The 27,478-nt window shown below is 49.8% G+C and overlaps 2 protein-coding genes across 10 annotated transcripts in view; one reads left to right on the forward strand and one right to left on the reverse strand.

Annotated features, from left to right (window-relative positions):
- The window catches only part of LOC108151004, a 41,249-nt gene that overhangs the window by 4,047 nt on the left and 9,724 nt on the right, over positions 1-27,478 (forward strand). For 5 of the 9 annotated variants that reach the window (XM_033386595.1, XM_033386596.1, XM_033386598.1 and 2 more), the window contains one exon: positions 1,355-2,944. In XM_033386595.1, the coding sequence (XP_033242486.1) occupies positions 1,382-2,944 (1,563 nt within the window). In that variant the 5' untranslated portion in view covers positions 1,355-1,381. Of the gene's footprint in view, positions 1-1,354; positions 2,945-21,069; positions 21,385-24,681; positions 26,917-27,478 lie in introns of those variants that run through there. The other 4 variants (XM_017279360.2, XM_033386594.1, XM_017279353.2 and 1 more) reach the window with 3 other exon arrangements.
- LOC108151025 (protein snakeskin) lies at positions 3,283-4,686 on the reverse strand. The gene is made up of 4 exons (XM_017279385.2): positions 4,582-4,686; positions 4,362-4,444; positions 3,921-4,117; positions 3,283-3,841 (listed from the first exon to the last, which is right to left on the reverse strand). Exons 2-4 carry the CDS (start codon positions 4,410-4,412, stop codon positions 3,601-3,603), a joined length of 489 nt encoding a protein of 162 aa, XP_017134874.1. The 5' UTR covers positions 4,413-4,444; positions 4,582-4,686; the 3' UTR covers positions 3,283-3,600.

Below are 27,478 nucleotides of genomic sequence, written 5' to 3' on the forward strand. Positions count from 1 at the left end.
TCTTCTGTGTGGAAATCTTATCAAACAGCGAATGTTGTGAATGTTGTTTTTGAGGCTTTGGCTGGAAATAAAAATTGCTCGAGATAACAATTTAGGCAAAAGTTTCACCACAATGGAGAAGAGGGTCTATCTCTATCTCTATCTCTATCTCTCCACTCAGTCATTTATTCCATTATAGCCGGGTTCCACTAGAGCTCATCCACATGCCAATCGTTTGGAGTGGCAGGCGGCACGTGGCCAGTGTGGCCAGAGTCGCTCAGTGGCAAATAAACTGCACTCTTTCCTGGGCAATACTTCAATATGTGCGAGTATCTTGTTTCAGCGCTGGAGGAGGGTAAAGGGGAAGCGGAAGGGAAAGGGTAAGGGAAAGAGTGGGTGTTTGCACTTTGGCAATATCTACTGTACACGAGAGATAGTGGCTCCCCCGATTCCAGATATCACTCGCATGCGAGCATGTCTGTCATTTGATTTTTGTATTTCCATCGCACATATGTACATATGTACATCCATGATGGATGTATGTACATTGCACATTGTACATATTGGACGGTCGCACTCTTCTGTGGCCTTATCAATACGAACGAACCGAACGACTGCCGTCCTTTTGGGCGATGATAAATTGACTGACAGACTGCTATTCCGCCTCGTCCATTGTCCAGCACTGCCCAGAGGTCAATGTCACTCAAAACAGGGAATTTGAATGGACATTTGACTGATGGAATCACTAAATTTTGGCACCGACTCTGCTTCAAGACCGAAATGGAAGAGAAGGCTCCAAATCGGTGGAACATATACATATACATACATACAATATGTACATAAATCAACTTTGTTCGATCGACTATAATCGAGTGTATTTTGAGTTTATTGGAATAAGTTTCTCCAAGAATTTCGATTCCAAATTAATTGAAGGAAAAGCTGTTTTCTTTTTTCCGAGATTTTATAGAAATGAATACTCCAAAGGCGATCATTTCTTTGAATTGGTATTCCATTTATTCCTCAAAAAAGTTATATATTTTTGTATCTAGAATTCCACTAAATTCATTCGAAAAATGTACAATATTCATAGTCAATCCTCGACGGATTGCTCTTAAAATAAAGGCAAGATAAACTGAAATTTCTTTTGAAATAAATACGATAGCCGCTGAAAGTTGATGGACATATAGAAGGAACAGAGCTCCTATATCTGTAGAGTATTTTGAACTGTGGGGTAAGGCAGGGGAGGGGGAGGGGGGGGGGGGCATTAGATCAATAAAACAATTGGCCCAAAAGAAACAATGACTCGATTCTTAATCAAGAAATTTGTTAACACTCTCTTTCGCTCTCTCTCTCTCTCTCTCTCTCTCTCGTTTAGGAGGGCCTAAAGTCCACTGGCCTTGGAATGTATGCCACAAGGGAGACAAAGAGCGCCGCCAAGGCGCAGAAAAAGACCCAAAAGGTGACCAAAAAGCAGCAACAGAAGCAACAGCAGCAACAGCAACAGCAGCAGCATCAGAACGGCATCAAAATCGGGAATACGACGAGGTCTTCGCCGAATGCCAAGACCCCACAGCAAACCACCAACAACAACAACAATAACAATAATAGCATTGTTCCAAACAACAACAAAGATCCGCCAACGGAAACGACAAACACGGGACAGAAATTCCGGGCACACTACGAGGCAGAGCGAAGGGCCACTGTGGCAGCCACAACGCTGCCATCGCTGCCGGGATACGAGAACGTGGCCAAGATGGAGCGATCCAACAGCTTTTCGCTGCGTACAAAGCTCTCGAAGTTCATCAATCACCTGACGGGCAGCAAGGAGAACCTGTCGCGCACCGAGGAGGATGCAGAGTCCGGCCGTACGCCCTTCACGTTCACGCGCAGCCGCTCCATGATCCTGATGCGTCGCCCCAATCGACGGAGCTTCATTGAGCCGCAGCTGGAGCAGCTGTCGGAGGAGACGGAGAAGTCCGGGGGGGATCTCACCTCGCCCGCCTCTCCGCGCAAGACCTCGATGGCCGAGGAGTCGCCTGTCTTGCTGCGGCGCGGGGAGGTCTCCGACTCAGTGCGTACGCCCACGCGACGCCAATCGGCGCATCCGATTACCTCCACGCCGCTGGATGAGGTGTCGTCCGCGTTCGCGTCGGCGTCGGCGTCGGTGCCCGTTGTCCAGCGCAAGGCCTCCCTCATGTCGGACAATCCGCAGCTGAACTTCCAGAAGCGGCGCTCCAACACGCTGATCGCCTCCTTCAAGAGCACCTTCAGCGGTCTGGCCGGCGGCGGTGGCGGTGGCAGCGGTGGCAGTGGCATCGGCATCGGCGGCAACGAGAAGAAGGACAAGATGAACCCCAAGTGGAGCGCTTCGCTGCAGTCGCTGCAGGCCATCGACAACATGGTGTCCTATGCCAACATGTCCTTCATCGACTACGACAAGTTCAACGGCTACGAGAAGCAGCTCGAGCGGCAGCAGTCGCTCATGAGTCTCGCGGAGCAGCCGCTGCCCGTTGCCACACAGCTGCCACTGCCTGCCACAGCCATGACGCACTCCTCGCACTCCCACTCCCCCTCGCCCTCGCTGCCCGTCCCCCTGGTCTCCTCCCTGGAGGAGACGGTGGTCCGGACGGTGGTGATGCGGCGCAATAAACGGGGAAGCAGCACCTCTCTGGCGGCCCGCACCAGCCTGGACACCGACTACGAGCACAATCTCGACAAGGTGCACAACGTCTATCGCGAGAGTCTCGACTCGCGCACCCTGGAGCTCTTGAATCTGCGCTCCCGCAACTCGTTCATCCAGGACCAGCCGCTGCTCTTCGATGCCCTCAATCTGGAGGATGGCTCTGTGGCACGTCGCTGCAAGCTCTGCTCCCAGCGTGTGGCCAGGAGCGGCAGCATGAAGCATCATCATCAGCAGCAGCAGCAGCGAGATGCCGTGGACGGGCGAGGGAATCCAAAGAAACAGGTAAGCGAAATGGGGGGGCATTGAATCATTGAACGTTCCCCGGAAAAGCGCCATAGGAAGTGGGGTCATACGTACACCAATTCGTGGGATTCCCCTCTGTCATTGAGTCATTGAGGCCTATCGATGCCGTGCAATGAGTATTATTCATTCGATGAATGCTGTTTTCCGATTCTATGCATAAATATTCCATAAATATTCCTTAAAAATCCCTCGAATGGGGCCCAAAAAGTGCATTCTTTTTCCAAGAACAAACTTAAGCATGGACTTTCCTGCAGAAATTTATCATCTGATTCTCCCTCCCGCCAAAAAGTAGAAGAAACATTTTAAATCCTTTGGCATGGTCTTAACTATTTGTATTTGCCAGCTTTTTGTGGTTTTTGTGGTTTTTTTTGTGGGTGGGGGCACAGATTAATTCCGAATCAATAAAAAAAATATTAGAAAAATGTTAGAACAAGTTTTGGCGACAAGAGACCCTTACGAACGTCTGTACTTAACGTAAATCGGTTAATGTATAGTATAGTATAGGTAATCGGCATATGATAAAAAAATTAGTTTGCACTTAAAGCGATCCTAGGGCTTATAGCGGCTAATGCATATGTGGAAATGGTATTCGGCGAGCGCAGGCCCTTTGGGGGGGGTGGGGCAGGGTCTGATCTCTACTGCGTGTAGTCGGTGTCGCCCTTGGAGTAATGAATGCAGGCCAGAACAGTATCCAGCAGATAGAGGGCGCCCTCGATGACGCACAGCGAGCCCATGGCAATGCCGACCTGGCGCTCAGAGTTCACGTACAGGAATCCCTCGTCGGACATGTAACCCTTCCAGTAGTGCAGAGCCACGCCGCCGACAGCTATCCACATGATGCAGCCCACCACGTTCATGATGGTGTCGCAGAGCTCTCTGAAAATCGACAAAAAAAAGAAACATTTAGGGAATATCTCACAGGCTTCGCTTCGCATTGGCGGAGTTGGCGGCTTACCCCTTGTGCTTGGTGGTGCCGAAGGCATAGGCAATCGTGTGGCAGCCCGTGTAGATCAGGAATCCCACCATTACGCCGGAGCCAACAATCTCCGCGTCGGCGCTTTTCTCTTCGTTGAGGTTCCAGGTGCCGCCAATGCCCAGGAATTCGCCGCCATCGCCCCAGCGGTACAGGAAGATGATCACCAGGTTGATGATCTGCGGAGCAAGGGAAGGGGAAGGATGTGGGATGAGATCACTGTTTGAAGGGTTTGTGCATGATTCACGGCCATAGCCATAGCCATAGCCGATGGAGCGAAGTATCCAAACGCGGCGTATGAGTAATATTAATAATAAACCCTGGGCGGCACTGGTGTTGCTGGTGCTGCTGATAAGCGGCTCTTATCAGCAGGGGCTGTGGCTATTGCTCAACATTTTGGCCCTCGTTTGGGAAAATACTCACTAGCTTCAGGGCTTTGATGAAAATAGAACCAATAGTCTCCACCGACACCATTCTGGATGTTTAGTTTCGTTTCTTTTCGTTGGCTGGAAAGCAAATGAAATGCGTTATAGAATCGGGATATAGTTATATATATATCGTAGCCCTTCTCTCCCTCTCTCCCTCTCTCTCTCTCTCTTCCTCTCGAGAATTGCAATCAATCTCTGGACAAAGTCGCACTCACAATCTGTTGCTGTAATTTACACCCACAAACTGATTTGCACTCGCACTCGTATTCGTGTTCGTATCACTGTCGCTTGTCGACTGAATACTGGAACTAAAAAACTGGAACGGAACCCACAGAGCCAGCCGACAAGGAATTTGTGTAGCTTTTGCAATCTGCTGCGGCGTACACACACCCGCGAGATAAGATAAGATACGACGACGGGGCGACGGGGCGACGGCACGATAGCAGGTGGGCCGCGATCCGAAGTGGGTTACTAATTTTTCTGTTCGCGGTGCGACGGTGCGATGGTGCGCATGCGCTGGCCCTATCTTATCGGCGGCCCGCTGTGGCTGGCCGCTTTACATCGGCGTCAAGGTGGGGCGGTGGCTGGTGCCACATTAATCATTACGGGCCACAAAGCCACAAAATTTGTGGCACAGCTAGGCCCGGAAACGGCCAGTGCTTGCGTCACCGATGGCTGGTGGTTCTTGGATGAGCCATGGGTCTGGTATGTGGTTCGCTTTGGCTCCCAAAGAGTATCCCACTGCCCTTGACCTTGGGCATTCCGATTGGTGATTGTGGTGGCGCCCCTACCGATTGAAGCACACACAGACTGCCCCACTGCCAGCAATCTGCATTTCAATTAGCTCCGTCAACCCCAGGGGGCAATCGCTCAGAGTCGCTACAAACCCATTGAAACAGACAAACAACAAGGCAAACGATTTCGATAGATTGTCGCATCGTTTTGAATCCCCCGATTCGCCACGATTGCGGCCTCTACACTATAGATGACGGAAAAAGGGTAGAGGATTGTTATTATTATTATTACTATATCGTGGAATACATATGAATGTACGCCTGTATGCCTTCTTTCTATCTTTGTTTCGGATGCGAGACGGCGGGAGCTCTGCTGGGGCCATGGCTTGTATCACGTGCCCCGAATGTTGAGTTATATTTATAGATCGTAAATATACAAACATTAATACATCCATCCACTGGCAGCATCAAAACATGAAAAGTGACATCACACCTTGTCAAGAGGTTCTTTTTTTTATGACCTGTCGTTAAGTGTCTCTTTCGTACACTACAGTCGTTCCGATAAAATATATGTATACAAGGTGTCTTTGCGGTTTATTCGAATATCTGTACATGTATTCATGCGGTGAGTATAGGAAGAGGAATCCACAGGGAAGAGAAGCCCGCTCTATGCACAAGGCTTGCACACGGATCCATTATAGCAGCAGTATCGTTATCAGTAACATAATTACTTATGGAAGTATTTATCAACTAAGTACTCTCTAAATCTGGAACTTCCAAGTTTTTGATTGGAAATTCTCGTTGGATACTGGATATTCCCTTCAGGTTACTGAAAGTTTGCATCCCATTCCTTTGCAATGTGCCTAACTATACAACATTTTGGGATGTATCTCGTAAGATGGCATGGAAATGTATCATCATTCGTTGGGCCCTCTTTGGCTGTACTTTCTCTTTCTCCGATCTGGTGACATGCCCTAAAGATGTGCTTCTATATTCGGAACTATCCCCCGCTCCTTCACATTGAATCGACAAAGGAAATCGGGAATGGTAATGGAAATGGAAATGGGGAGCACTGTACTTGCAGTGGAATTCCACACAGAATCAAGGCCAAAGGTCGGAACGTTCTGTCTCTTAGGCACCGAGAGGAGTCTTTTCATTTTCGAAATTTGTCTCCGCCGCGTCGCCGAGTCACTGCATGAATCACTGCTGTGATGTGATCGCCTGTGCTGCTTGCGCAGAGAGGGGTTTGGGGAGGGGGAAACGAGCCGAGAACTGGAACCGGCATGCAGCAGACGACACAAACACCAACGTAGCGGCGCAGTCGCAGCTGCGAACGAGAGAGATAGAGAGAGACGGAGCCGGAGCCGGCCAGCTTTTGTCAGCCGTCACGCAAACCAACGAGTGTCATGCCAGCCAGATATCGACGATCCCTTAAATAACTGTGATTTTTTCCAGCTTAACGCTGCGAAAGTGTTGCTGTAATTGATGGAATTTTCGTAATTTCTACCTACAATGTACTCGCATGCAAATCGCGAATGAGTGTACCTGCTGCTACCATTTTTGGGGGGCACTTAAGATGGCCTTATACGTACGTATGTATGTCCCTGGCCGGCGTCAATGAGGTGTGACAGTGTCTCAGATTGGCGCGCAGATTTGGAACTGGCAAAAGGTAACTGGTAAAAGGTAACACTAATCCGTAGAGTGAGTCACACAGGGCCCCAGCGAGCACATGTTGGGGATGGATGGATGGATGGATGGCGCCTCGGTAGAGCTTTTCGATTTTGTTTTGATTACTTCCCACTCGATTCCGCTGGATCTTCTTCGTACACACACACACACACTCACACACACACACACTCTCTCTACTTCTCTCGCTCTGAAGGCAATCAAAGCCGGCAATTTGTTGGACAGAGTAGGAGGGGTGGGTTCCGGATTCCGGTCGTTGTTGCTTTTATGAATGAAAGTTTCGTTTGTTTACTTTTCGCTGCCTCCGCTCCGCTCCGCTCCGAGAGTGTGCGCGTCGGCTGTGGAAAGCTCTCACTCTCTCGGAGAGAGAGAGATAGTACACGAAAGAAAGTGAGAGAGAGCGAGTGGTTGAGAGGGAGATGGCAAGTGAGCGAGAGAGAGAGAGAGAGATAGCCAAAAGTGTAAGCGAGTAACAGAGCATGATGCTTATCACTCGAAATTCCAAAACATACATAATAAAGGAAGAGGCGAAAGAATAACTGCGCCTCCATCCATCCGTACATATATGCAGTTCTGCCATCCTCTGATAGATCCCAGCTAGGACACCCTATGCATCGAGAACTATTCGAAATAAAGCTGCAAATTGTGGGAGATTTTATTTTGCATTGACTTTTGCGTCCGTTATGGTGGGGTGATGGGTGGATGGGTGGCTATTTGGCTATGATATTCCCCTCTCTTTCGCTTAGGAGACGGCCGACTCGTCATTCTTATCAGGCGCGCGAGTGTTGTCGTTGTCTCGGCTTTCGTTACGCTTTTTGGCCTTTCCATTCGTCCTTTAAACGAGCGTACGGCGCCAAAGTCGCGTCAGTTCGCTGCCAGCCGTCGCCCAGCGAACGACCCTTGGGAGTGGAGCAACCTCCCTTCGACTTTCGAGAGTCCTGTCCGCGTCCGCGTCCACGTCCACGTTCACGGTTCGGTTTCGGTCTTTGTCGAGCGCCACTCTGCCAGTGTCGTAGTGACGTCGCGGGGCCCTTTCGCTGGTAGCTAGATAGCCAGGGTGCACTGTACCAGTGCACAGGTGCCGCCGGTGAATGTCAGATCTCGCAGTCGAGTAAACCAAACAAATCAATTTGAATATGTCCGACATTGGATGCAGCAGATGCGAGGCCAAACAAGAGCTCTGGCTCCTGTGATTGTTTGTCGAATAAAGTGAGTTTTTGAAATCCTAGACGATTCGATTGACTTCATTTCAAGCCGAAAGCCCAGTCTAATGATGAAAAGAGATTAAGGAGTTTACAAAAGTTAAACAAATTCATGCCACTGCCACGGCATTGTTTTTTTTTCCTAGTTTTAAAATTTGTTCATCAGTGAATCTATTTTTTGTAAGTTTAATAATTTGTATTAAGAGTGTATTAAAATATAACACAACCATAAGATTCAAAAAGAAATGTGTTACCACGTTTGGTATGGTAAACATACGGCTAGACGACTGCTAGGTCGAAAGTCTGGACTCGGCTCTGACCAGCCATTTCCCTACGAAAAGTGCCAAAAATCTCATCCCAAAACTAGCCAAATGATTTTACCCGTACAATACTTAATATTTATAAGGATTAATAAAGGATCATTGAATCGTGTATGATATGACATCAGTGTGAATAAATTTCATTTCAAAATAAACCCCAATTGCAGATATATTTTAGTCGAAATTAGAGGTTTAAAATAACAGAAAATCCGTCTTACACGTATATTTATTATGGCAATAAAATGTTAATTAAATGTTTATTTTCTTTGAGATTTAAAATTTGTAAAGTAAATACTCTTGGGGTCAGGGGGCGGGCCAATTAGCAAAAACGTTCTAAACCGCAAAATTCCTTTCGTTTGGCAACATTCGGTTTCGTTTTTGTGGTTTTCTTTACAGATTCATACAGAACCCTTTTCTTCCCATACCAGGGATTCAGAGACCTGTTCCTTGGCTGCTTCTTCGCATACCAGGGATTCAGAGCACCGATTCCTTCGATGTTTCTGTGAAGCAGAGGCGGCGACAGAGATCTCCGTAAATATGTAATGGCAAAACTATTATTCTGGGGCATGTAGCACTCCGTGCAGTCCTTTTATTGGAAACAAGAGCAGTGCAGGATCTGCAGCAGGAGTGGGTGCTGGGTGGCTTCTGTCCTTTGCTCTTAGAGCTCTCAAATATGCATAAACTAATTTCGGCTTATGCAACATTCTTTTCGGCACAGCGCCCCCGCGGCACTTCTGCTGCCTCCTGCCTGCTGCCTCCAGCCTCCAGCCTCCTGCTGTAATATTCATTACCTAGCTGGCCCATATGTGCCGTGTGCCGTGTGCCGTCTGACGTCTGCCGAGAGCCGTTTTGGGCATCCTCCTCCCGCTCCTGAACCGATGAAACATTTAAATGCTAATAAATTTCGTTTACGAGGCAGATCTGAGCCGGACAACACGGTGGGACGGCTCGGCTCGGCTCATAAGAGAGACAGGTCTCCGCCGATGACGTCCGCGCTCCGCTCCATCCACTCCGTTGCAGAAAGAAGGTGCAAAGTCAGAGGAGAGCTTCAGGCTCCACGAATGCCCTGCCGAAGAAGTGGCCACATCAAATGATTTATGGCTGCCATGGCCCTACGTCGCCTTCGCCGTCTCCGGCTCTGAAGCTCTTCCATCCGGTGGTCATCCGTTGTTTGTGCTCCCTTTTGAAGCGGTGGGGAGGGAGGTGTGTGTGTGGGGGGGGGGGACACACACACACAAATAGCTTGAGGAATTTACGGATGCGTTGGATGCCGGCTGTGGCTCGTGAATATTTGGTGGATGCCACAACAGTGCGTCATAAATCAATTTTAATGTGAAAAATATTGCCGCATGCCCTTTCGGGGGGAATTTTTCATAAGCAAACAACAGTATTTTGAGAGGAATTCGGGAAGCGGGAAGCGGGTAGCGGAAAGCGGGAATTCCTTGGCCATTCGATGGGGGAGCACGCCACATGTGACACCTCGAATCCATTGAAGAATTTTCATGTTTATCCATCGATTTAAGGATCTGTTCTTTAGCCTTAGATATCCTTTGGGTCTCCTCTTCTTGAAGGCTCCATTAGTTTTGCCATTAAAGGGAATTACCTGAACATTTTTAATTCCCTTTCATGGCCTCTGGCCTCTGTTTTATTTCAGGTAACTACCCCTACCCCTACCCCTCCTCCTTTTTCTTCTCTGATTTCCTTTTAAGAATAAAACGTGCAATTTGTTTTGAACGTAAGTTTTAAGACCTTAAAATTATCTCTGTTTATTTATGGGGCGGAATTCCCTCTAAGGATAACAGCGAGAGAACGCACAGAACTTTGTGCAAAACTTTACGACGAATCCCACAGCCAGAGGAGGCTGCCTTTGAACAGTTTTATTTCTGTTTTTGATACCCCGTAATTGGTGTTCGCGTGGAGTATGCGGGGCCTTGGAGTGATAGTCCGTAGGCCAATGGTGCCGTGTGTTTACCCTATAATATTTTACAAAATATCGCATTTCATTGAGTTTTTACTTAGGCGAGTGTGCAGGGGGCTTGCCCCCTACAGACAAACCAGAGGCGGAGGGTATGCCAGAGTCCTGGTATCCTTTCCTGTCCGCCAGAACCGCTAGAGCACACAAATATCTGGCCAACAAGTTACCTTTTTGAAGGAAACAAACGAACCATTAAAGAACGAGAATATGAAAATATTATCATCACTTTTGTGTCTCTCTTGTATCCATAGAATCCACCACATTTGAGATTGTTGTCCTGGCTCTTTTCTGGCATGAAGCTTTGAGTATTTTTCAGGAATAAAATAATTTACATTCCTGGGAGTCGTGCCAGAAACAGTAGGAAAGAAAGGACATTCCTTCTGCACACATGTACATACATATACTCTCTCTCTCTCTGAAGTGGGGTTTCTTCATGGGAAAGCTTAAAGAACATCTATTTCGTGTTGACTTTTAAGTATTTCGCATCGTGGGGCATCGCAGGAGGAGCAGGACCAAACACAGAGACACACAATGGGGCGAAGGCGGCAAGCGGCTGGCGGCAGGCGGCAGGCGGTGGAGTGCCAAAAAACCAATTTTGGTCATTATCCGAGACCATAAATCAAAGTCCTTGCAATTAGCGGCGAAGGTAGAAGTCCATTTTAAAATGAATTAAAACCGAAAAGCAAATCCGCAAAACGAACCGCACGGAAAACCGCACGGACACCGGAACGGCAGATGGGTATTGAACGATGGATGGGTATCCGGTGGAATGGTGATGGCCGGGACACGGGACTCGGGACACGGGACAAGGACACAAGTGGACACAGATGGACGCATGGCCAAGTCATCTGCGTGACTGGCAAAGTGGCAAGGCTTATGGACCAGCCCTGGATGGATGTGGCATCCACAGTGACTCTGATTGCCGCTGCTGCTGACAGATTGAGAGACAGAGCGGCAAAAACCATGGAATCTCCTTGTCTGAATGAATCAATGAATGAGTGAGTCAGTGAATGAACGAATGAATGAATGTTCATTTCGAGTCATTCAATTATCGAACGGCATCGTCAACTCCCCCTCCCCCTCCCCCTCTCCCTCCCCCACTAGCCCTCTGTCGATTATCTTCCATTTATAATGGCGATTGGTGGGGTGGGAGAGCCCCAGTGTCTGTTGGGGATTTGAAGTCTAGTTTTAATCAATCAATAAATTACGTCGAGCCGCCTGCCTTCCTCCTCGGATGGGAAGGATGGGAAGGAGGGGAAGGATGGGTGCGTCAGGGACATAGATTTCGTGTTCGCTGAATGCGAAGTGATTTATGCAGGTATTGGGACGTCGTCGCCGCCACTCTCCCGTAATTACTGCCGCCAGTTCTTTCCAGTTCATTCCAATCCGATCCTGTCCTGTCCTGCCCTGTTCTGTCCTGTCCTGTCCTGCCATGTCCTGGCCGGTGTGTGGTGCGGTCTGTCGGTGTCTCTTAATTTGATTTGTGTCATGGGTGCGGCTGGCGATGCAGGTTCGGTTCGCCAGGAGATGGGTGCGTGGAGGTGTGGCCTCCTCTGGACAATGGACACTGATTGCGCTTTGTCTCGCTCCCACTCCCTGTCTGTTTCCCTTTGGGTGTTGCATAGTTTGGGGCCTCTAAGAAGGGGAGAAGAATCCGAAATCTTTCACATCTTAAGATCCCTAACGAAAAAGGGGTACGGCATGGGGGAATACGGGTCATTCTTTTACTTTCGTTTTAAAATTCAAGAGGGGAATGCTGCTGGTCGTTCCGCGTTTTGTTTTGAAAACACAAAACTCTCTCCGGCCCTCAATTAGCATTCCCTGAAATCCGATAATGTCTGCCAGGGGGGCGGGGGGCGGGGGGCGGGGGAAGGGTCTCCCCGAGGGTCGCAACGTCAACAAGTCGCGCCACTAATTAGCATTAGATGTGGATCAAGGATCAACAAGCGACACGGACAGAGTGCGAGGACGAGGGAGACGAAGATGAAGCGCAGCGGAGGAGCGTCTAAAATTTAATTTTCGAACGAGCCAAGCGTATGAAATGTCTGCTGGTCGGTCGTTTTTGGGGCTCTCAAGGCTCCTCTGCTGCTGGCCCGAGGAGTTGGCAAGGCCACGCCTGCCCCCTGCGGCCCGTCGTCTGGGCCCCGTATTGGGGTCAGGTCAATATATGGGGGACAGCGCTTGACCCAGGCCGCATGCCACATGTCTGAAGAGGGGGGAGGCGTATCAGGGTAGCAGCAAATTATTTAGCAAATGGACTTCAAGGCAGCTTTTCCTTTGTTCTAAATGTTTGCTTTGAAACGGAAACTGAATTTGAGTGGCGGCATATCTCCGAGGTCCGTGCTCCGTTTTTGCGGCAGACAAGAAGGGATAACCGCAAAATGTCCAACCCCGGGGGGGGAAGGGCCAAGCATGCGTCACTTTCCGCTCACTTAATGAAACGACGCGTCCCCAAAAAAATACCCAGAGAAAATCCCTGTAATGTGTCGCTGCTGCTTGACACGCAAGCAATTCTGTGAAAAGTTGAACTATTTTACTACGGAACGACTTCCGGGAAATACACTGGACAAAAATACCCACAAAGATACGCAAGATACAAGCCTGAAGACGGGAATGTGTCTTCTATTATCTGTCTATAGTATTTATTGGATATTCCTTCATCAGAACTCTGCACTGGTGTTTGCCTATTTCTTTCAGTGTACATATGCATAGGTTTTGACAAGAGTCCTCAATGTGGTGGGCCGGCCAAGCGCCGCCTCCCGGTTGATCCTTTCATCTGGCAATTCTCAGATTGTTGTAAATAATTGCCAGCACTTGAGAGCGAGCCCGTCCCTTGTTCCCTATCCGGCAGGACCTTGAAAGTAGGTGAAACTGGGCGAAACTGGGCGAAACTGGGGCAAGGAATAGGGGGGATGGGTGTCTGCTGGCCGCCACAGAGGCTCAGACCGAGGCCGAGACCGAGACCGAGGCTGAGGCTGTGGCTGTGGCTGTGGCATGTGTCGCCATTAACACAGTTGTGTGCTCGGAGGGACCTCTGAAACGGAAACCGGCAGAGCTCTCAGCTCTGTTCTCGGGGCCCCACAAAGGGAAATAATGGAATAATGGAAATCAAATGTTAAACTGCTGGCAAAAGGAAATAAAGAGCAATTTGCTTGAATAAATATTTAGAAGAGTTTGCTCTCAAGTGGGATGTGGACGGACAATGCCAGCAAGTCAATGCCTGTATGGAGAGAGCATGGTAATTCCAAGGACTGCCTGCCACATCCGCTCTTCCATCCGTTAATTGATACCACACACACACACACACACACACACAAAGAGGGAGAAAGGGATCGAGAGGGGGGAGGGGGGGGGGGGGGGGAGCTACAATTACAATTGATTAATCCTGGGAAAAAGCACTTGACACAGCATAGAAAACGAGGGGGAATGACTCCCTCCCCCTGCTCCTGCCCCCTCAAGTAAAACATACACAAACGAGAATGTCATTAAAAGTTTCCAAAATGTTGTCAAGTGCCCAAAGACGAAACTCAAACATACTTCACGAGACTCCACATATTTATATGTCTGTGTGTGTGCGTGTGCGTGTCCTTATACGAATTGTACTTACCTTCTACGTAGGAAGACCCACTCGAAGCACAAAGGACACACACACAGCACAGCACATCGCATCACCTCGCATCTCCCAGGGACTCCCATTTCCCATTGTTATGAAATTAAATACTTGTCGAAAACAAGTGGGCGCCATAAATATATTGGCCAGCACGACTATGGCATACCCGCTAGTGGCTCTCTCTCTCCCAGTGTGGCTAAGCAGTAAAGGACGGACGTTTCATGTCACTTATCTGCCGATTATCTATTTATTTGAAGGCACAACCTCCAGGTAGCATAAAGAACCACTCTCTAGGTAGAAGAGAGCGAGGTTCTTTCCTCTCTTTTCCAGTGTGGCTAAGCAGTAAAGGGTGTGCTCGTGTCTTCCGATCATCGAACGAGACCAAGGGTCTCCCGCAACATAAAGATCTACTCTCTCGCAGAGTAGCTCTCCAGCTTTATGAGGCATCATCCGTTGGCATCTCTGCCATTACAAATGCACTCACAATTCCAATAACCTGATAAATAGTGCTGACGTTTCCACTCCGCCCAATCCACCCAATCCGCCCACGTATTCAGATGTATTAATTGGTTGCGACATTCAATTGATAGCTGGACAAATCGAATAATTACATGGATCCAGGTACATGGTAGCCCTTGCAGCCGCTGCAGTGTTCCGCTTGCGGAACAATCCCCTGGGGTCCAATCGATAATCATGGCTCCCGCTTTGCCCCGTCCCCAGGGTTCGTCATCCGAATGGGAAACTTTGTGATTTCATAACCTTATATATACATCATGCATGAGGCGGCAGGAATTTGCCATTAATTAGTCTGCAGGTGTTGTGGCGGTGGCGATGGCGGACGGCGGACTCCGGACTCCGGAGGAGCACCAGGAACAGGTGGTGAGTGTGTGTGTGTGTGTGTGTGTGTGTGTGTGTGTGTGTGTAGGGGGAGGGGGACGGGGGGTGGCTGGTAGTCTGCTCATAAAAATTGGCAAACAAAGGCAACTTTTTCGCCGAAGGACGAGCCGCGGAGCAGCACCGACTGTGCGTGAGAGCAAGTGTGTGTGGCGCAGGGTTCGGGGCACGATTTACGTAAATTTTTATTACAATAATAACGCCGAATGACGGGAACGACCCTCCACCGACAGCGCGAAATATACTTAATGAAAGAAAACCACAGCGATCGATTTGTGTATTGGCCATCCCCCCTGCCCCCTGCCCCCTGCCCCATGCCCCATGCCCCATGCCCCATCCTAGTGGGTGGGGACTGCACGACGAACCCTAATGATGACACATTCAAACGGGGAGGCAGGCACCCCATCTAGGCCGTGGCACCGGTTGTCGGAGCATTTCCCAAATGACGTAAGAAGTTGCGAAAGGACGACACCTCGCCAAAAACTGTGGCACGGATCAATAATCGATGTGTAAAAAGTCGGTTAATGTGAATGTGTCTATGTCTATGACTATGCTGTGTGTGTGAGTGTGTGTGTGTGTGTGTGCTTGTGGAATGGAAGGACCTCATTAGGAGTGCTGCAAGGATTTACTTACACCTTCAATGGACTCGCACTTTGGTAATTGCATGGAAAGGCGGAGGTTTCCCTGCAGAAATCTTTTAGGAAGCCTTGCTCTCGCTCTCCCTCTATCCCAGTGCTGCTTAGCCCTCACAAAGTATTACAAACTTTGGGAATAGATCTCAACATTTTAGTTTCTTCAATCTCAAGTTAAGAAATTGGTTTGTTTGGAGAGATTCTACAGGGAAAACCATTGCAGATTTGCCCATCATTCGGATGCACGACTCGGATATACTCCCCCCCAAATGTTGGCCAATTTGCTTCAATGGAAATCGGCTTAAAGGCCAATTAAAGCCGTCTTGCCAGCAGAGGCCTATCCCTGACATGAAAGAGCAGCTCATTAGATGTGTGTGTGTGTATTGCTTAGACAAAAGCCGCCACTTGGTTTAACCACAGGCTTACGTATGTCTGCTCGTTTCGTACGCTTCTCAGGTGCGAATTAGACACGAAATTTATGTTGAAATCATTTGATTTGTGAGTATTTTGGCAAACTTTGAGTTTGCACATAATTCATTAAGTCCTCTGTCCTTCGTCCTTTGTATGCGTGTGTGTGTGTGTGTGCTGTCAAAGCCAGCAGCGAAAACTAAATGCGGCCTAAGCCCCTCGCAAGTTTTCGGGCCTGTCTCTCTGTCTCTCTGTCTGTCTGTCACATGTGTGTGTGTGTGTGTGTGTCAATGTACGTGTCAAATGCGAATCCCAGTTCGTGAATCCCAGTTTTGGGCCCTGGACAGCAATCACTGAGTCATGCCAGGCCGTGTCCAGGTTGCAGGAGGGAAGGATGCGAGGGTATGGAATGGAATTAATTTGATATATCGGAGTGGCTTTGACCCCTCCTCCGGATTTGATATGGGGGTTGGTGGCAGCAGCGGCAGCAGCAGCAGCAATGACAAGAAATTAACTCAAAAATTTGCCATTCCTGGAGTCAGAGATTGTGGGGACTGGGACATTTCTTGAGAATGTCAGTGCCATTCACGTAGGTACTAGCTCCTCCTGGAGGCAAAATGGCGTTTATGTGTTTGCGTGTCAGCTATCGTGTCCCTGTCTCCCGGTGGCTGTCGACTGGGAGCGAAAGTGCCAGTGGTGGCCATGTTGCATGTCCACCTGACATGGGGCAGACATTAGCAACAATGTCCCCCGTACACGTATCCCCAGCTAAATGTGTGTCGAATTTGCTTTGCAACAAAGTATTAGGCAAACAAGTGCAACTGCCACTGCCACACCCACTGCAGGGCGGCTTACACGGCTCCCTGTGTACACTGTACAGTGTCCCAGTAATCAATTCTGCTCAGGGCTGTCCCTATTTCTCGGGGATCTTGTGTAAATATGTCGAATATTTCAAGGATCGTCTAAGAGCACATCCAATTATAGTCGAATCCCAGCTACAAACTGTTTTGGGGATCCTCCAAGGGCTCTCAACATACAGTTTCCCATAAGCCAGGTGCTTAAACACCGATTACTGGGACACCGAGTTCGTGGAAATGTTTGTTGATACCAGAAATAATGCCACTCTCCAAAGGGGGAAATTAATGCCAAAAGATAGTTATCCTCGTGTGGGAACCACGCCATACGCGAGGGCTTGCGCCCTTTTCTGAAATGATTGCAACTTTTGCAACACACGCAGAGCAGGTCAGGGCAGGGCGGGGCGGGGCAGAGGGGTCAGTGTGTGGGGGACAGAGGCACAGGCACAGGCACAAATTTGTCCGAGTGGTGCCTGCTGCCCCACAATAATCGACAACGTCGGCGTAGCGGAGTGGAGCGGAGCGGAATGGTGAATGGAAAATGAAGAATGAAGTCAGACACCACTTGTGCCTTTGTGGCAGTTTCTGGACCTTCCGTTCGACCAGACCGGACCGGACCGGCGCTCGCTCGTCCTTATGGCTTATCAAACGCCAATCAAAATGGCTCCTCTGGTATATAAAAAAAAAAAAGAAAAGGGACGTAGGAGCCAGAGCGGGACGTGGCGTGGCGTTGCCCAGAGAGTGGCAGATGCCACGTGTCAGGCTATTTAGCATGGAAATTCGCTTTGTTACGACTACTATAACCAGGACACAATGCTGCATAGTGACCCGACCCGACCCGATCCGACCCCATTCACAGGTTACATAAATACTTCAAGGTAACCCCAACAGCAGAGCAGCAGAGCAGCTGAACAGCAGAACCATGGAAAAGAACACGCAAACGAAGCATTTAAATCGATTTCACCCGCGAATAAGAGCGCGCGGGACTCGACGGCAGGCAGGCGTCCATCGAGGCAGCGCCCGCAGTGGCTTGCCCCACGAGCAAAACACTTGCCAAACGGGCGCATAGCCACTGCAAATTTATCTGACTCAGACTTAGACTCTCACTCTCACTCTCACTCTGACTCTGTTCTGCCCCCGTAATTTATAGAGCTTCGAGAGCTCCAAGTGGCCAGAGCTAGAGCAATCCTCCTTGCAAAGGTGCATGTGCTGGAAATGGGGTCTCGTCTTCAGTTTGCTACATTTGCAAACACATTGCGGCCCAGTTTCGGCCGAATAGCATCGATAAAACGAATAATGCGAATATGAACTAGGTTCTGCTCTGAAACTTTTCAAGCCACTTGGATGATGGCCAAGATATCTGCACTCCCAGAGAAATGCCTGATCCCAGCCCTCGAGGCTGGCAGGGATTTCTCTGATAAACTTTCGATTTGGCAATATTTTGTTAGGTTTTCGAAAAGTTGAAATTTATTTAAACAATATTTATCGATTCGGGACATACATCCATTTTCGTTGAGCCTCGACAGCAGCGCTAGGGCCCGAAACCTGCCTGAACCATGGAAAATATGAGTGTTTGCCGAAAAATTTGAACTCTCCTCCTAACCCATTGCCAGCCGACTTGCCCCACACCCCCGCACGGCCATCCATGGGGTTCATTCAATTGCCAAACGATTATCTCCGGCCTCATCAAACACATTGGCAGTGGCTGGTGCTGGGACTGGGGCTGGGGCTGGGGCTGGGGCTGGGGCTGGGCCAGAGCATCCCTGACATCGGATCCGGGTTCGTTCCGTCTGACGTCGGGGATGCGGCCTGCCTGCAAATGAGCATCGCCGCCGCCTTGTTTGCGGTTCGCCCGTAGATCTACGGACTACGGGGAAATTTGTATGCCGGCGGGCGTACTCAATCTTTGCTCTTTTGTGGGTCTGTGCGGTGTGCAGGCGGTGTGTGCACTCGACTGGATATCGAATGGGGATTGGGGAGTGGGGAGTGGCGAGGCGGGCTATCCGCATCCATTGGGGCATGGCTAGCGATGCCACAAACTATTTCAGGTGCCTAATCGCATTCTGACAGTTCTGAAAACAGTTTTCACTCGATGGGGGCCAACTCCCGGGCCCAACGCATCCAAGGGATATCTGCACCACAGAGAAAGCCATAGCCAAAGCCAAAACGAAAGCCAAAGCCGAAGCCGAAGCCAAGTGCCGAATCTGGCAAACAAACAGCCGCATTGTCATTGAAATGTTGGCAGGACTTTTTGTCTCTCTGTTCCTTTTGTAGGTTGGCTTTATCGTAGTTTTTCTGTTTTTTCTTTACTTTCGAGAATTCTATTTCCCTTTTTTTTGTGAGCGGCGGGAAGGGGGGGGGGGGGCACTCCCCAGTGCCTTTGCTCCATCAGAATCTATGTAGCTGTCATCGGGAGCCACACACAGATCCAGGCGAGGCTTTCATTCGAGTTGGGGAGGCAAGGCACATCGGGAACTATAAATCAACAAATTTGACAGCAAAATGTGCAAAGTGGTAAACAAAAACTGGCATCGGAAGCAGTTGCAGCCAAGGACAATGAAGGCAGAAGGACTGGAGCTGCTGCTGCTGCTGGCTGCCCAAACAGATTGCACAAGGGAATTATTCGACTATTCGGCTTTCCAGCTCTTTCTCTCTCTCTCTCTCTCTGTGGGCCTGTGTCTGCGTCGGTGTCTGCCCGAAGGCCATTATTGGTGGTAATCAAGCGTGATTAATTGAATTGAAATTGAATTTTTGTTTTGTTTTGCATAACATGCTGCTCCTGGACGGCCAAATGCCCAAATGCTCCTCCCTTGGAGGGTGGGACACGTGCAATTTGGAATGTGGAATGTGGGTCAGGTGTCGGAAAAGAGGAAAACAGGAGAACAGGAAAACATGAAAACAGCCAACGGTTCGAGTGTTTTTAAAGCACTCACATTTTCTATACACACTCTCGACTCGATATATGTACCTTGGTTATTTTCGCCTGAAAGGGCGATGATTCTACAGGGAAATCTAATACTGATTGAATGTGCTCGTATTCCTAATTAACACATTCATTACCATGACTACTCCCCAGAGAAATAGAGACAGGCAGAGAGAGAGAGAGTTAGCAGAGTAATAAATCTCTAAGTGAGCAATGCATTGCCTCCACTCCACTCGAATCAAAAGAGAGCAGAACCATTGTGGGAATTGAGCAGAAAAAAAGCTTCCACCTACAACATACACGAGGGTCGCTCCAACACATGGATCTACATGGGGAGTACCAACAGTCTACAGCACTGTGTAATTATACACGAGGGTCGCTACAACACATGGATCTACATGGGGAGTACCAACAGTCTACAGCACTGTGTAAATATACATGTAGCACTGTGTAAATATACATGCATTCCGTATGCAAATGTATGCATGCATGTATGTGTGTATGTATTTATGCGTGTGCATTGCATTCTCTGTCACAATTAACGGCACCTTGTTCGTCTCATTTGTTGTGCCGTTACTTTACGAAAGCGTGTGGGCGCTCGCTCGCCGCACTTCCAGCTGATCGCGTCCACCGATAAGCAGATGCATTTCAGATTTTAAGGCCCGTCTGAACGCGACAGCGACAGCACAGAGAACACGCCGCTCTATTGGATTCTCTTTATGAATGGAATGACTCAATGTTTATACCGATACGAAACCGATTACGATTACGACTCTTCTGGCATGGACCATTTAAATTGCAGTTCAATTAAAAATTGAAATTAAATTGCTGGCTGTGGTGGCAGTTGGTCTCTGAATTAAAAAGCTGTACCTAAATATCCTTCCCTCTTGCTGGGTCTGCCGCAGCTCCATCGCCAGCTGCTCTAAATGGGTTTTTCCACCTTGAATTCGCATTAAACACGAAGTAATTTTCCTTAGAACAGGCCCAGGAGCAAATCTGGGAGCGGGTGGGGGCTCTCTCTCGCACTGATGGGTTTAGAGACGAGGTCTGACTTTTCATGGAAGGATGTACATACCTATAAGGAATGTCCTACTATGCATAAACTAGCTTTGTGTCTGCCTCTGTCAGAGTTATAGATATACACGACTTTTTGGTAGATCTCAATAAATATGAATAAAATACGTAAAAATAACAACCTCAACTAACCCACCTTTCTGTTTTCTCTATCTCTCCCCCTCTCTCTCTCTCTCTTTCTCTGTCTCTCTTTGCAGGTAACTTTTCAAATCCAAATGAAATATTGCACCGAAGTCTCTCGTGAAGGGGCATTAAGGGGGTTTATTGCCAGCAATAAACTCATTTGCGTACCCCCCAAATCCAGGGGAGACTCTTGTCTCTACTGGCGGCCGGCCTCCTTCGTCGGATGCTCTGCTCTCTTGAGTACTTTTTTCGAATAAGGCCCTTCTCCGTATCCGTAGCCGTGTCTCCCCCCGTGTCCGTTTGTATTTAAGTTTATGTGTGTACCCGTGTCATAGGCTGTGCCGTGAACCGGGAAAACCAGCAAACGTAAAACAAAAACAAAAACCGAGAACCAACCAAATTGCAAAAAATAAATGTGCGGCGGGTGGCGGCTGGAGCAGGAGCAGACGCAGACGCAGCCGCACCAACAGTCCCGACCAGACAAAAGAAAGAGGACTCGGAAAAAGAAAAGAAAAGCCAGGAGGTCGAAACCGCAATCGGAATCGGAATCGAAGAGGAGCTCCCATTAGGGAATCAACGCGAGGTAAGTACTGTACAGGTGGCAATCGATGCCACTGGGGAGTGGGTGTGGTGTGGTGTGGTGTGGAGTGGCGCCCCCAAAAGACAATATTATGATGGATGTTCTCCCTATCGGTATTGTTTCACTTGCAGGCGGGCATGGCCGTGGCATGCTCTGCTCTTCACTTCAGTTCTGTTTTTGTTTCGCTTTAGGGGGTTTTGCTGCAAAAGTTGACAGACCCCTACCCCTTTGCATAAATCAGAGCCCGGGTCCCCAGATATCGAGCCCCCGGGCCCCCTTTCCGCTTTAAAAATCAATTCTGGCACAATGTGTCGCCAGCCCAAAAGATTAAACTTCAGCTTTGACACGGGACACGGATGAGGCGACGGTTGACTTCTCTGGTGGTGCCCCAGCTGTCTGTCTGTCTGTCGGTTATACAGGGGGGGTGGACAGGCTTATCGATCAAACTCCTGGTGCAAGTTGGCCCCGGATGCGGTTTGTCTCCTTGCTGCTCCTTCCACCGCACAAAGGAAAGTTGTGCTGCGCCTTTGATTGCTCAGCAAAATGTAACATTACCACATAAAAAGTGTGGCCATGGCTTGTGGCCTGGGGGGCATTTGCGAAATTCAGTCTTCGAAGTCTATATATAGACACTGCACCGCTGGTACTGGTGTGGGGCTGCTTGCTGGCTGGTCAACAGCTCGTATAAATCCTGCCACGCATTAATCGCCCCCCCTCGAAAAGGTGTAGCATTCCCTCAGGGTCCTGGAGTACGCGTTGTGCTTAGACGAAGAAGTGGACGACTCCACTGTATTGCGGGGCCAATTTGTATGGGTTTCACGTCTGGCGACTGCGTCAGCATGGACTCTGTGGCTCTGTCGCTGCAAATGGCACAGGCAGCGGCAAAGGCACAGGCAGGGGCACAGGCTGTGGCACTGGTTTCGGTTTCGGTTCTGGTTCTGGCTCTCTGCCTCTTATGCTGATGACATCATAACCATAAAAATTAAATTTTTGCTGCTCTGACAGGCAGCGGAAATGACGGCGCTTCACTGTCCGTTGTTGTGGGGCTCGCTGTGGCGCTGTCGTTGTCGTTGTCGGACGGATTTGGCAGCTCCACTGAAATCGAAAAGCGCCTTGAACTCCCTCTCTCTCTCTCTCTCTCACGCCAGTCGCGACCCACATCCGGACGAGCAGGCGAGCGACGCGTCGCTTGGGCTTGGGTTTGGGTTGGGGTTTGGGGGTTTGGGTTGAATATAAAATTTAATCGCAAGACACACATTTAATTTAATTTAATGAAGGAGAACAACATGCTCGCTCGCTCGCTCGGTCGCTTATCTTGGGCTCTGCCGTGATTCGCTGCGAGAACCCACTCCTTGAGGACAGCACCCGCGCCCGCGGCCGCACCAGCACCACCTCCTCCAGAATATTTAAATTGCTGGAAAATAGGTTACAATTATTCAACGTGAACGAGGAGGATGCTTGTGGTGTCAGGTCTCCACCGAGAGAGCTACCCTTGGGTCGTGCGCTTATTTTTTAGGGTCTTTGAATGCGATATTCCTCTCTAAATAGGGAATAGGTTCATGCTGAAATGGGACTCTTATGAAAACTGCCTTACTTCGCGTTGGATGTCTTCTTCTGAGCCACGAAACTGCACTCCAATTAATGGAACGCCAGGAGGAGGCGGGGGCACACTCAATCGGGCAATATGCCGCCAGCCCCCCCCACCACCACCACTGTGGCCACTGTGGGGCATGAAGGATGGTGGACTTTATTAAAGACCAGCCCCAAAACACCGTCTCCGTCTCCGTCTGCGTCTCTGTCCCTGCCTCGGGGCTTAATTATACATTATTTTGGTCTAGGCCCAAGCAGACGCACACATCCACGTCGGCGGGCCACGTCGCGTGCTCGAGAGGCGTCCAGGCGTGTGCAATGATTTATGTTATGTGCAGCAGCGGGGGGTGCAGGGAGGCCGGGAGCCCACTCTTACGAGCATGTTTGCCTATTGGTATCGCTGTCCTTATCCGTATCCGAGCGTATTCGTATTTATGGCCAAATAATATTAATAACAATAAAGCTTTCCGAACCACTTTATGGCCAAGTTTTCGTTGGCTCGCAAAAAGATTCCCCAAAGGATTGCTGAAAGAGCCTCCATGAATCCTCGTCTTGGTAATCTTTTCGTGACCTTAACAATAACATATCTGATATCTACGGGCAATGAGAATGAGAATGAGAACGAGAACGAGAGAGAGAAAGAGAGAGAGAGATACGATACTCGTAAACCGAAAGCAGATTAATGTGCTCCCGGGCTTATTCGATTCTTGTTTTCCATATTTTATGGCCATACAGCATTTGCAATTTGCTATTTGCATTTCCCGAGATAGAAGAGATTGGATCGGAGCACAAGGACAGATGCACCTTTGAATACGATTACGAGATAAATGTGCACATCGATTTGTTTCGAAAATCGGGGATTCGTCAAAGGGCATTCGAGGCCAGAGGGACTGAGGGACTTAATGGATGTGTTCCACGAGTCCATTCCATGGCGGTGGCTGCACTTATTAAACCCTCTCTTCGCTCTGTTGGAACACCAGATGCGTAGGGCTCCTCTCCTCCGTTTAGCCAAGGGGTTGATAGGACATCCAAAATATATGCACATTCATTAAAGTTCTCTTATATTTCCATCGATTGGCATCCAGATTGGCAAAATTATGGTAAAATTCGTGTCTCGCCCTTCATTTGAAATGCTAACACGTTTCCCCCATGTGCCCCCCATGTGCACCCCCCCATGTGCCCCCATGTGGGCGTGAAACCCCAAAAGTTTTCATTTCCCATAGAAAAAAAAAACGAAATCAAAAAATATAGGAAAACTAATCCCAAAATAGGAAAAAGGAAAAAACTTTCATGAAAATTTCCGAGCGATGGTTGCGCCAATAAATTGATTTTTTAATTAAATTATGGAATTTACATTCATTTTGTTTGAAGAGTGCTTCACCCTGTAGTTACCCAAAGTACTTTCTATGAGGGAATACTCGATGGACATTTGAGTGTAGAGGTATTTAGAGGTCTGCATTCGAATCAACGATCCCCAAAGAAATGCCCAACAGAATACACTCACGTGAGACTCGTTTGCACAACATTTAAAGCAGTTTTTCCTGAACTATGTACTACAGAAGGGCTACCATTTGGTAGGCTTAAGGATAAGCATATGGGTTGGGAAGTCGAAGAGGGGGGGCCGCCGCCGCATCACATAGAACCTCTCGCCTTTAAAAGAAAACACACAAATTTTAAACATTTTCCTATTCTTTTCTCTCCCATTTTCAGCAAACCATCGAACAAACAAATAATAGAATAAGCAATAGCATCCTTCTACTTGTGAAGGACACACACAATACAATATATATTTAGGACGCTTTAAAGGATACCTAGAATAAGGTTTACGAAATACGAATACATGTAATGTGTGTTTCTTTGGGGAAAATCAACGCTTCATAAATTACGATTTACGATTTAGTGAATAGACAAATTTAAGAACCAACAACCATCGGGTGTTTTATATCCCGCCACACGCCACAGGGATACAGGGATACTGGGATACTGGGATACAGGAATACGAGGGTACACGGGGAAGGAGACGACTGCAGAAGGAGGCTCGAGACCCTCCCAACATCACGGCAAATTGCGGCCGTAATGGGTGGTGGCTTTGCGGGGCCACCAATTACATTAGCAACCAGCAACCAGAGCCCGGCCTTAGCCAGAGCCAGAGCCAGAAACACCAAGGCCCCACAGCCTCAACCATACCCCAGCCCCAACCCATATCCGCGGACACAAACAGAGACGCAAACGGAGACGGAGAAAAGGTCCTCAACCATCGCTCCAATGCACGAGAAACTCCTGGAGAAGGAGGAGACGCGCAAAGAAAAGACTGAACGGGCAACAAGTCTGCTTGGCGGCAAGGTCAAGGAGAAGCCGCCCAAGGACAAGCCACCCAAGCAATCGAAATTCGCGGAGCGGCTGCGACGCTCCTTCCGCCGCGGCGACCATCGGTCGCTGGAGATCAAGCGTCAGGAGCCCACGCCGGAAGAGCTACAGGCCAAGAGCCGTGCCACTCCACCGCTGCCGCTGCCGCTGTCGTCGGAGAACAACAACCTGGTCGGTGGCAGGCCCCCCTCGGCCTTCGCCCTCAGCCAGCTCCATCTGCCCGGTGTGGGCCTCGGCGGACACATCAATCCCGCTTTGCTGCTGGACAGCCCCGACGAGTGCACGCCCCCGGAGTACGCCTACCGGCACCTGAGCAGCGTCGCCACCACCAACTCGAGCACCTCCCTGGAGAGCAACTGCGAGCTGGGAGATCTGAGCGGCTCCCAGACGAGCGTCTTCTACTGGGCCTGTGGCCAACAGACGACCACCGCATCCATGGGCGGAGAGGTGAGCACGGCCAACGGTGCGGGTGCGAGTGCGAGTGCGGGTGCGGGAGTGGGAGCAGCAGCAGCAACAGGATTGGATGCACAAGAGCGTAGCAAGCGACGCCTGGAGACACAGAGCAGCAATCGGAGCGACCAGCAGCCGATATCCATTACAACGACCACATCCTCGGCACCGGCTAGCGGCAGCCGGAGCTGCAGCCTCACCAGCGAGAGCAGCTCCGTGCGGCTCACACGACTCCAGAACTTCCTGTTCAAGAGCAGCAACGAGAGCTCGAGGAGCTGCCAGGGGCATTCGAACGAGGGCTTTACCGCCTCCTCGCACAACTCCTCCTCGGGGGAGTGGGAGCAGATGGGCGCCCACGGGCCGCTGTCCAGCAGCAGCGGTGTGGGCTTCCACGGTGGCTCCTTCCCAGAGGAGAGCACACCCGATGAGACCGATGCCACGGACGCGGGCAGCACGCTGCCGGTGGAGAGCGGCGAGGCCGGAGGCGGCTACTACCAGTACACGCTGACCTCCCCGAACAACCCCTTCCTGCCGGAGATCACAGCCCGCACCTACCACAGCACCTACGAGGAAGATGGCCTGGAGCCGATGGAGGAGCTGCAGCTGGATGGGAACGTGACGTCCGTGAAGTACAATGCCAGTGCCGCTGGCACGCGGTCCGCCCAGCTGCCGACGCCCGCGTACAGTCGCGCCGGGTCCCAGGAGTCGACGCACAGCGAGAGCGGCGTCAGCTGTCCCCCTGGGCCGAGTCCCAGTCCAGCCTCCAGCTCCTCCTCGACGCCCGGACGGCACAGACGCAAGCTTTTCAGCCTGAATTCGCCCACTCGTCTGCTGCACCATGCGCCCGTCGCCCAGCCCCAGCCCCAGCCCCCGCCCCCGCCGACGGCCTCGCCACCCTCCGGCACCCAGCAGGAGAGCGGCGGCCGGTTCCATTCTGGCAGTCTGGTGCGGAGTCTCAATCCCTTCCTGCCCACCGCCTCCTCGCCCAAGCGGGGCTCGCCTCTGAAGCAGTCGGCCGTCACCTCGCCGGGCGCCGTGACCCCGGACCTGGGCACGAAGCGGGAGGAGTTCCTGCGGGCCACCATGAAGATTTGCCTGGTCGTCTCGCCGCCCAGCAGCAAGCTGCAGGTGAGTGGAGGAGCAGGTCCTGCTCCATGGGCCATGGAGCATGTCCATGAAGGAGCCAAAGCAAATGTTTGCTTTAAGAAATGAGAATAAACAGATTTTATACCACCCCACCATTCGGGTATTTCTATTTTATTTTCCTTATTCCTTTGGTTTCTCCTCCTTGCTTGCTTTTCGTTTCCTGAGTTTTCCTGAGTTTTCCTTCGCTTGCCTTTTCGTTTCTTGGTTTCTGCTTTATTGAATTATATAATTTTCAAATAACAGAAAACCTTTATCGTATAAACTCTGGCTCTGGGAGCAACAACAATTTAGGGCAATGTGCAAGATTAATTTTCTTCGTCACGCACACGCACACGACATGTATTTGGTTTTTGCCCTCTCGCTCCCAGCCTCGGTAGCCCACACGCCTGTACAGATTTTGTTTTTGCATTCTCGGACGTTCTCATTGGTTGTCCTAGAATAAACTCTCCATTTGGAGAAAGGACTCGCCTTGCTCATTCCAGCATCCGCATAGAGCGAAAGAATGGCGATCCTAAAATGTGAAATACATTATAGAAGCCATCAG

The sequence above is a fragment of the Drosophila miranda genome, chromosome XR (genome assembly GCF_003369915.1).
Source record: "Drosophila miranda strain MSH22 chromosome XR, D.miranda_PacBio2.1, whole genome shotgun sequence".
Lineage (NCBI taxonomy): Eukaryota > Metazoa > Arthropoda > Insecta > Diptera > Drosophilidae > Drosophila > Drosophila miranda.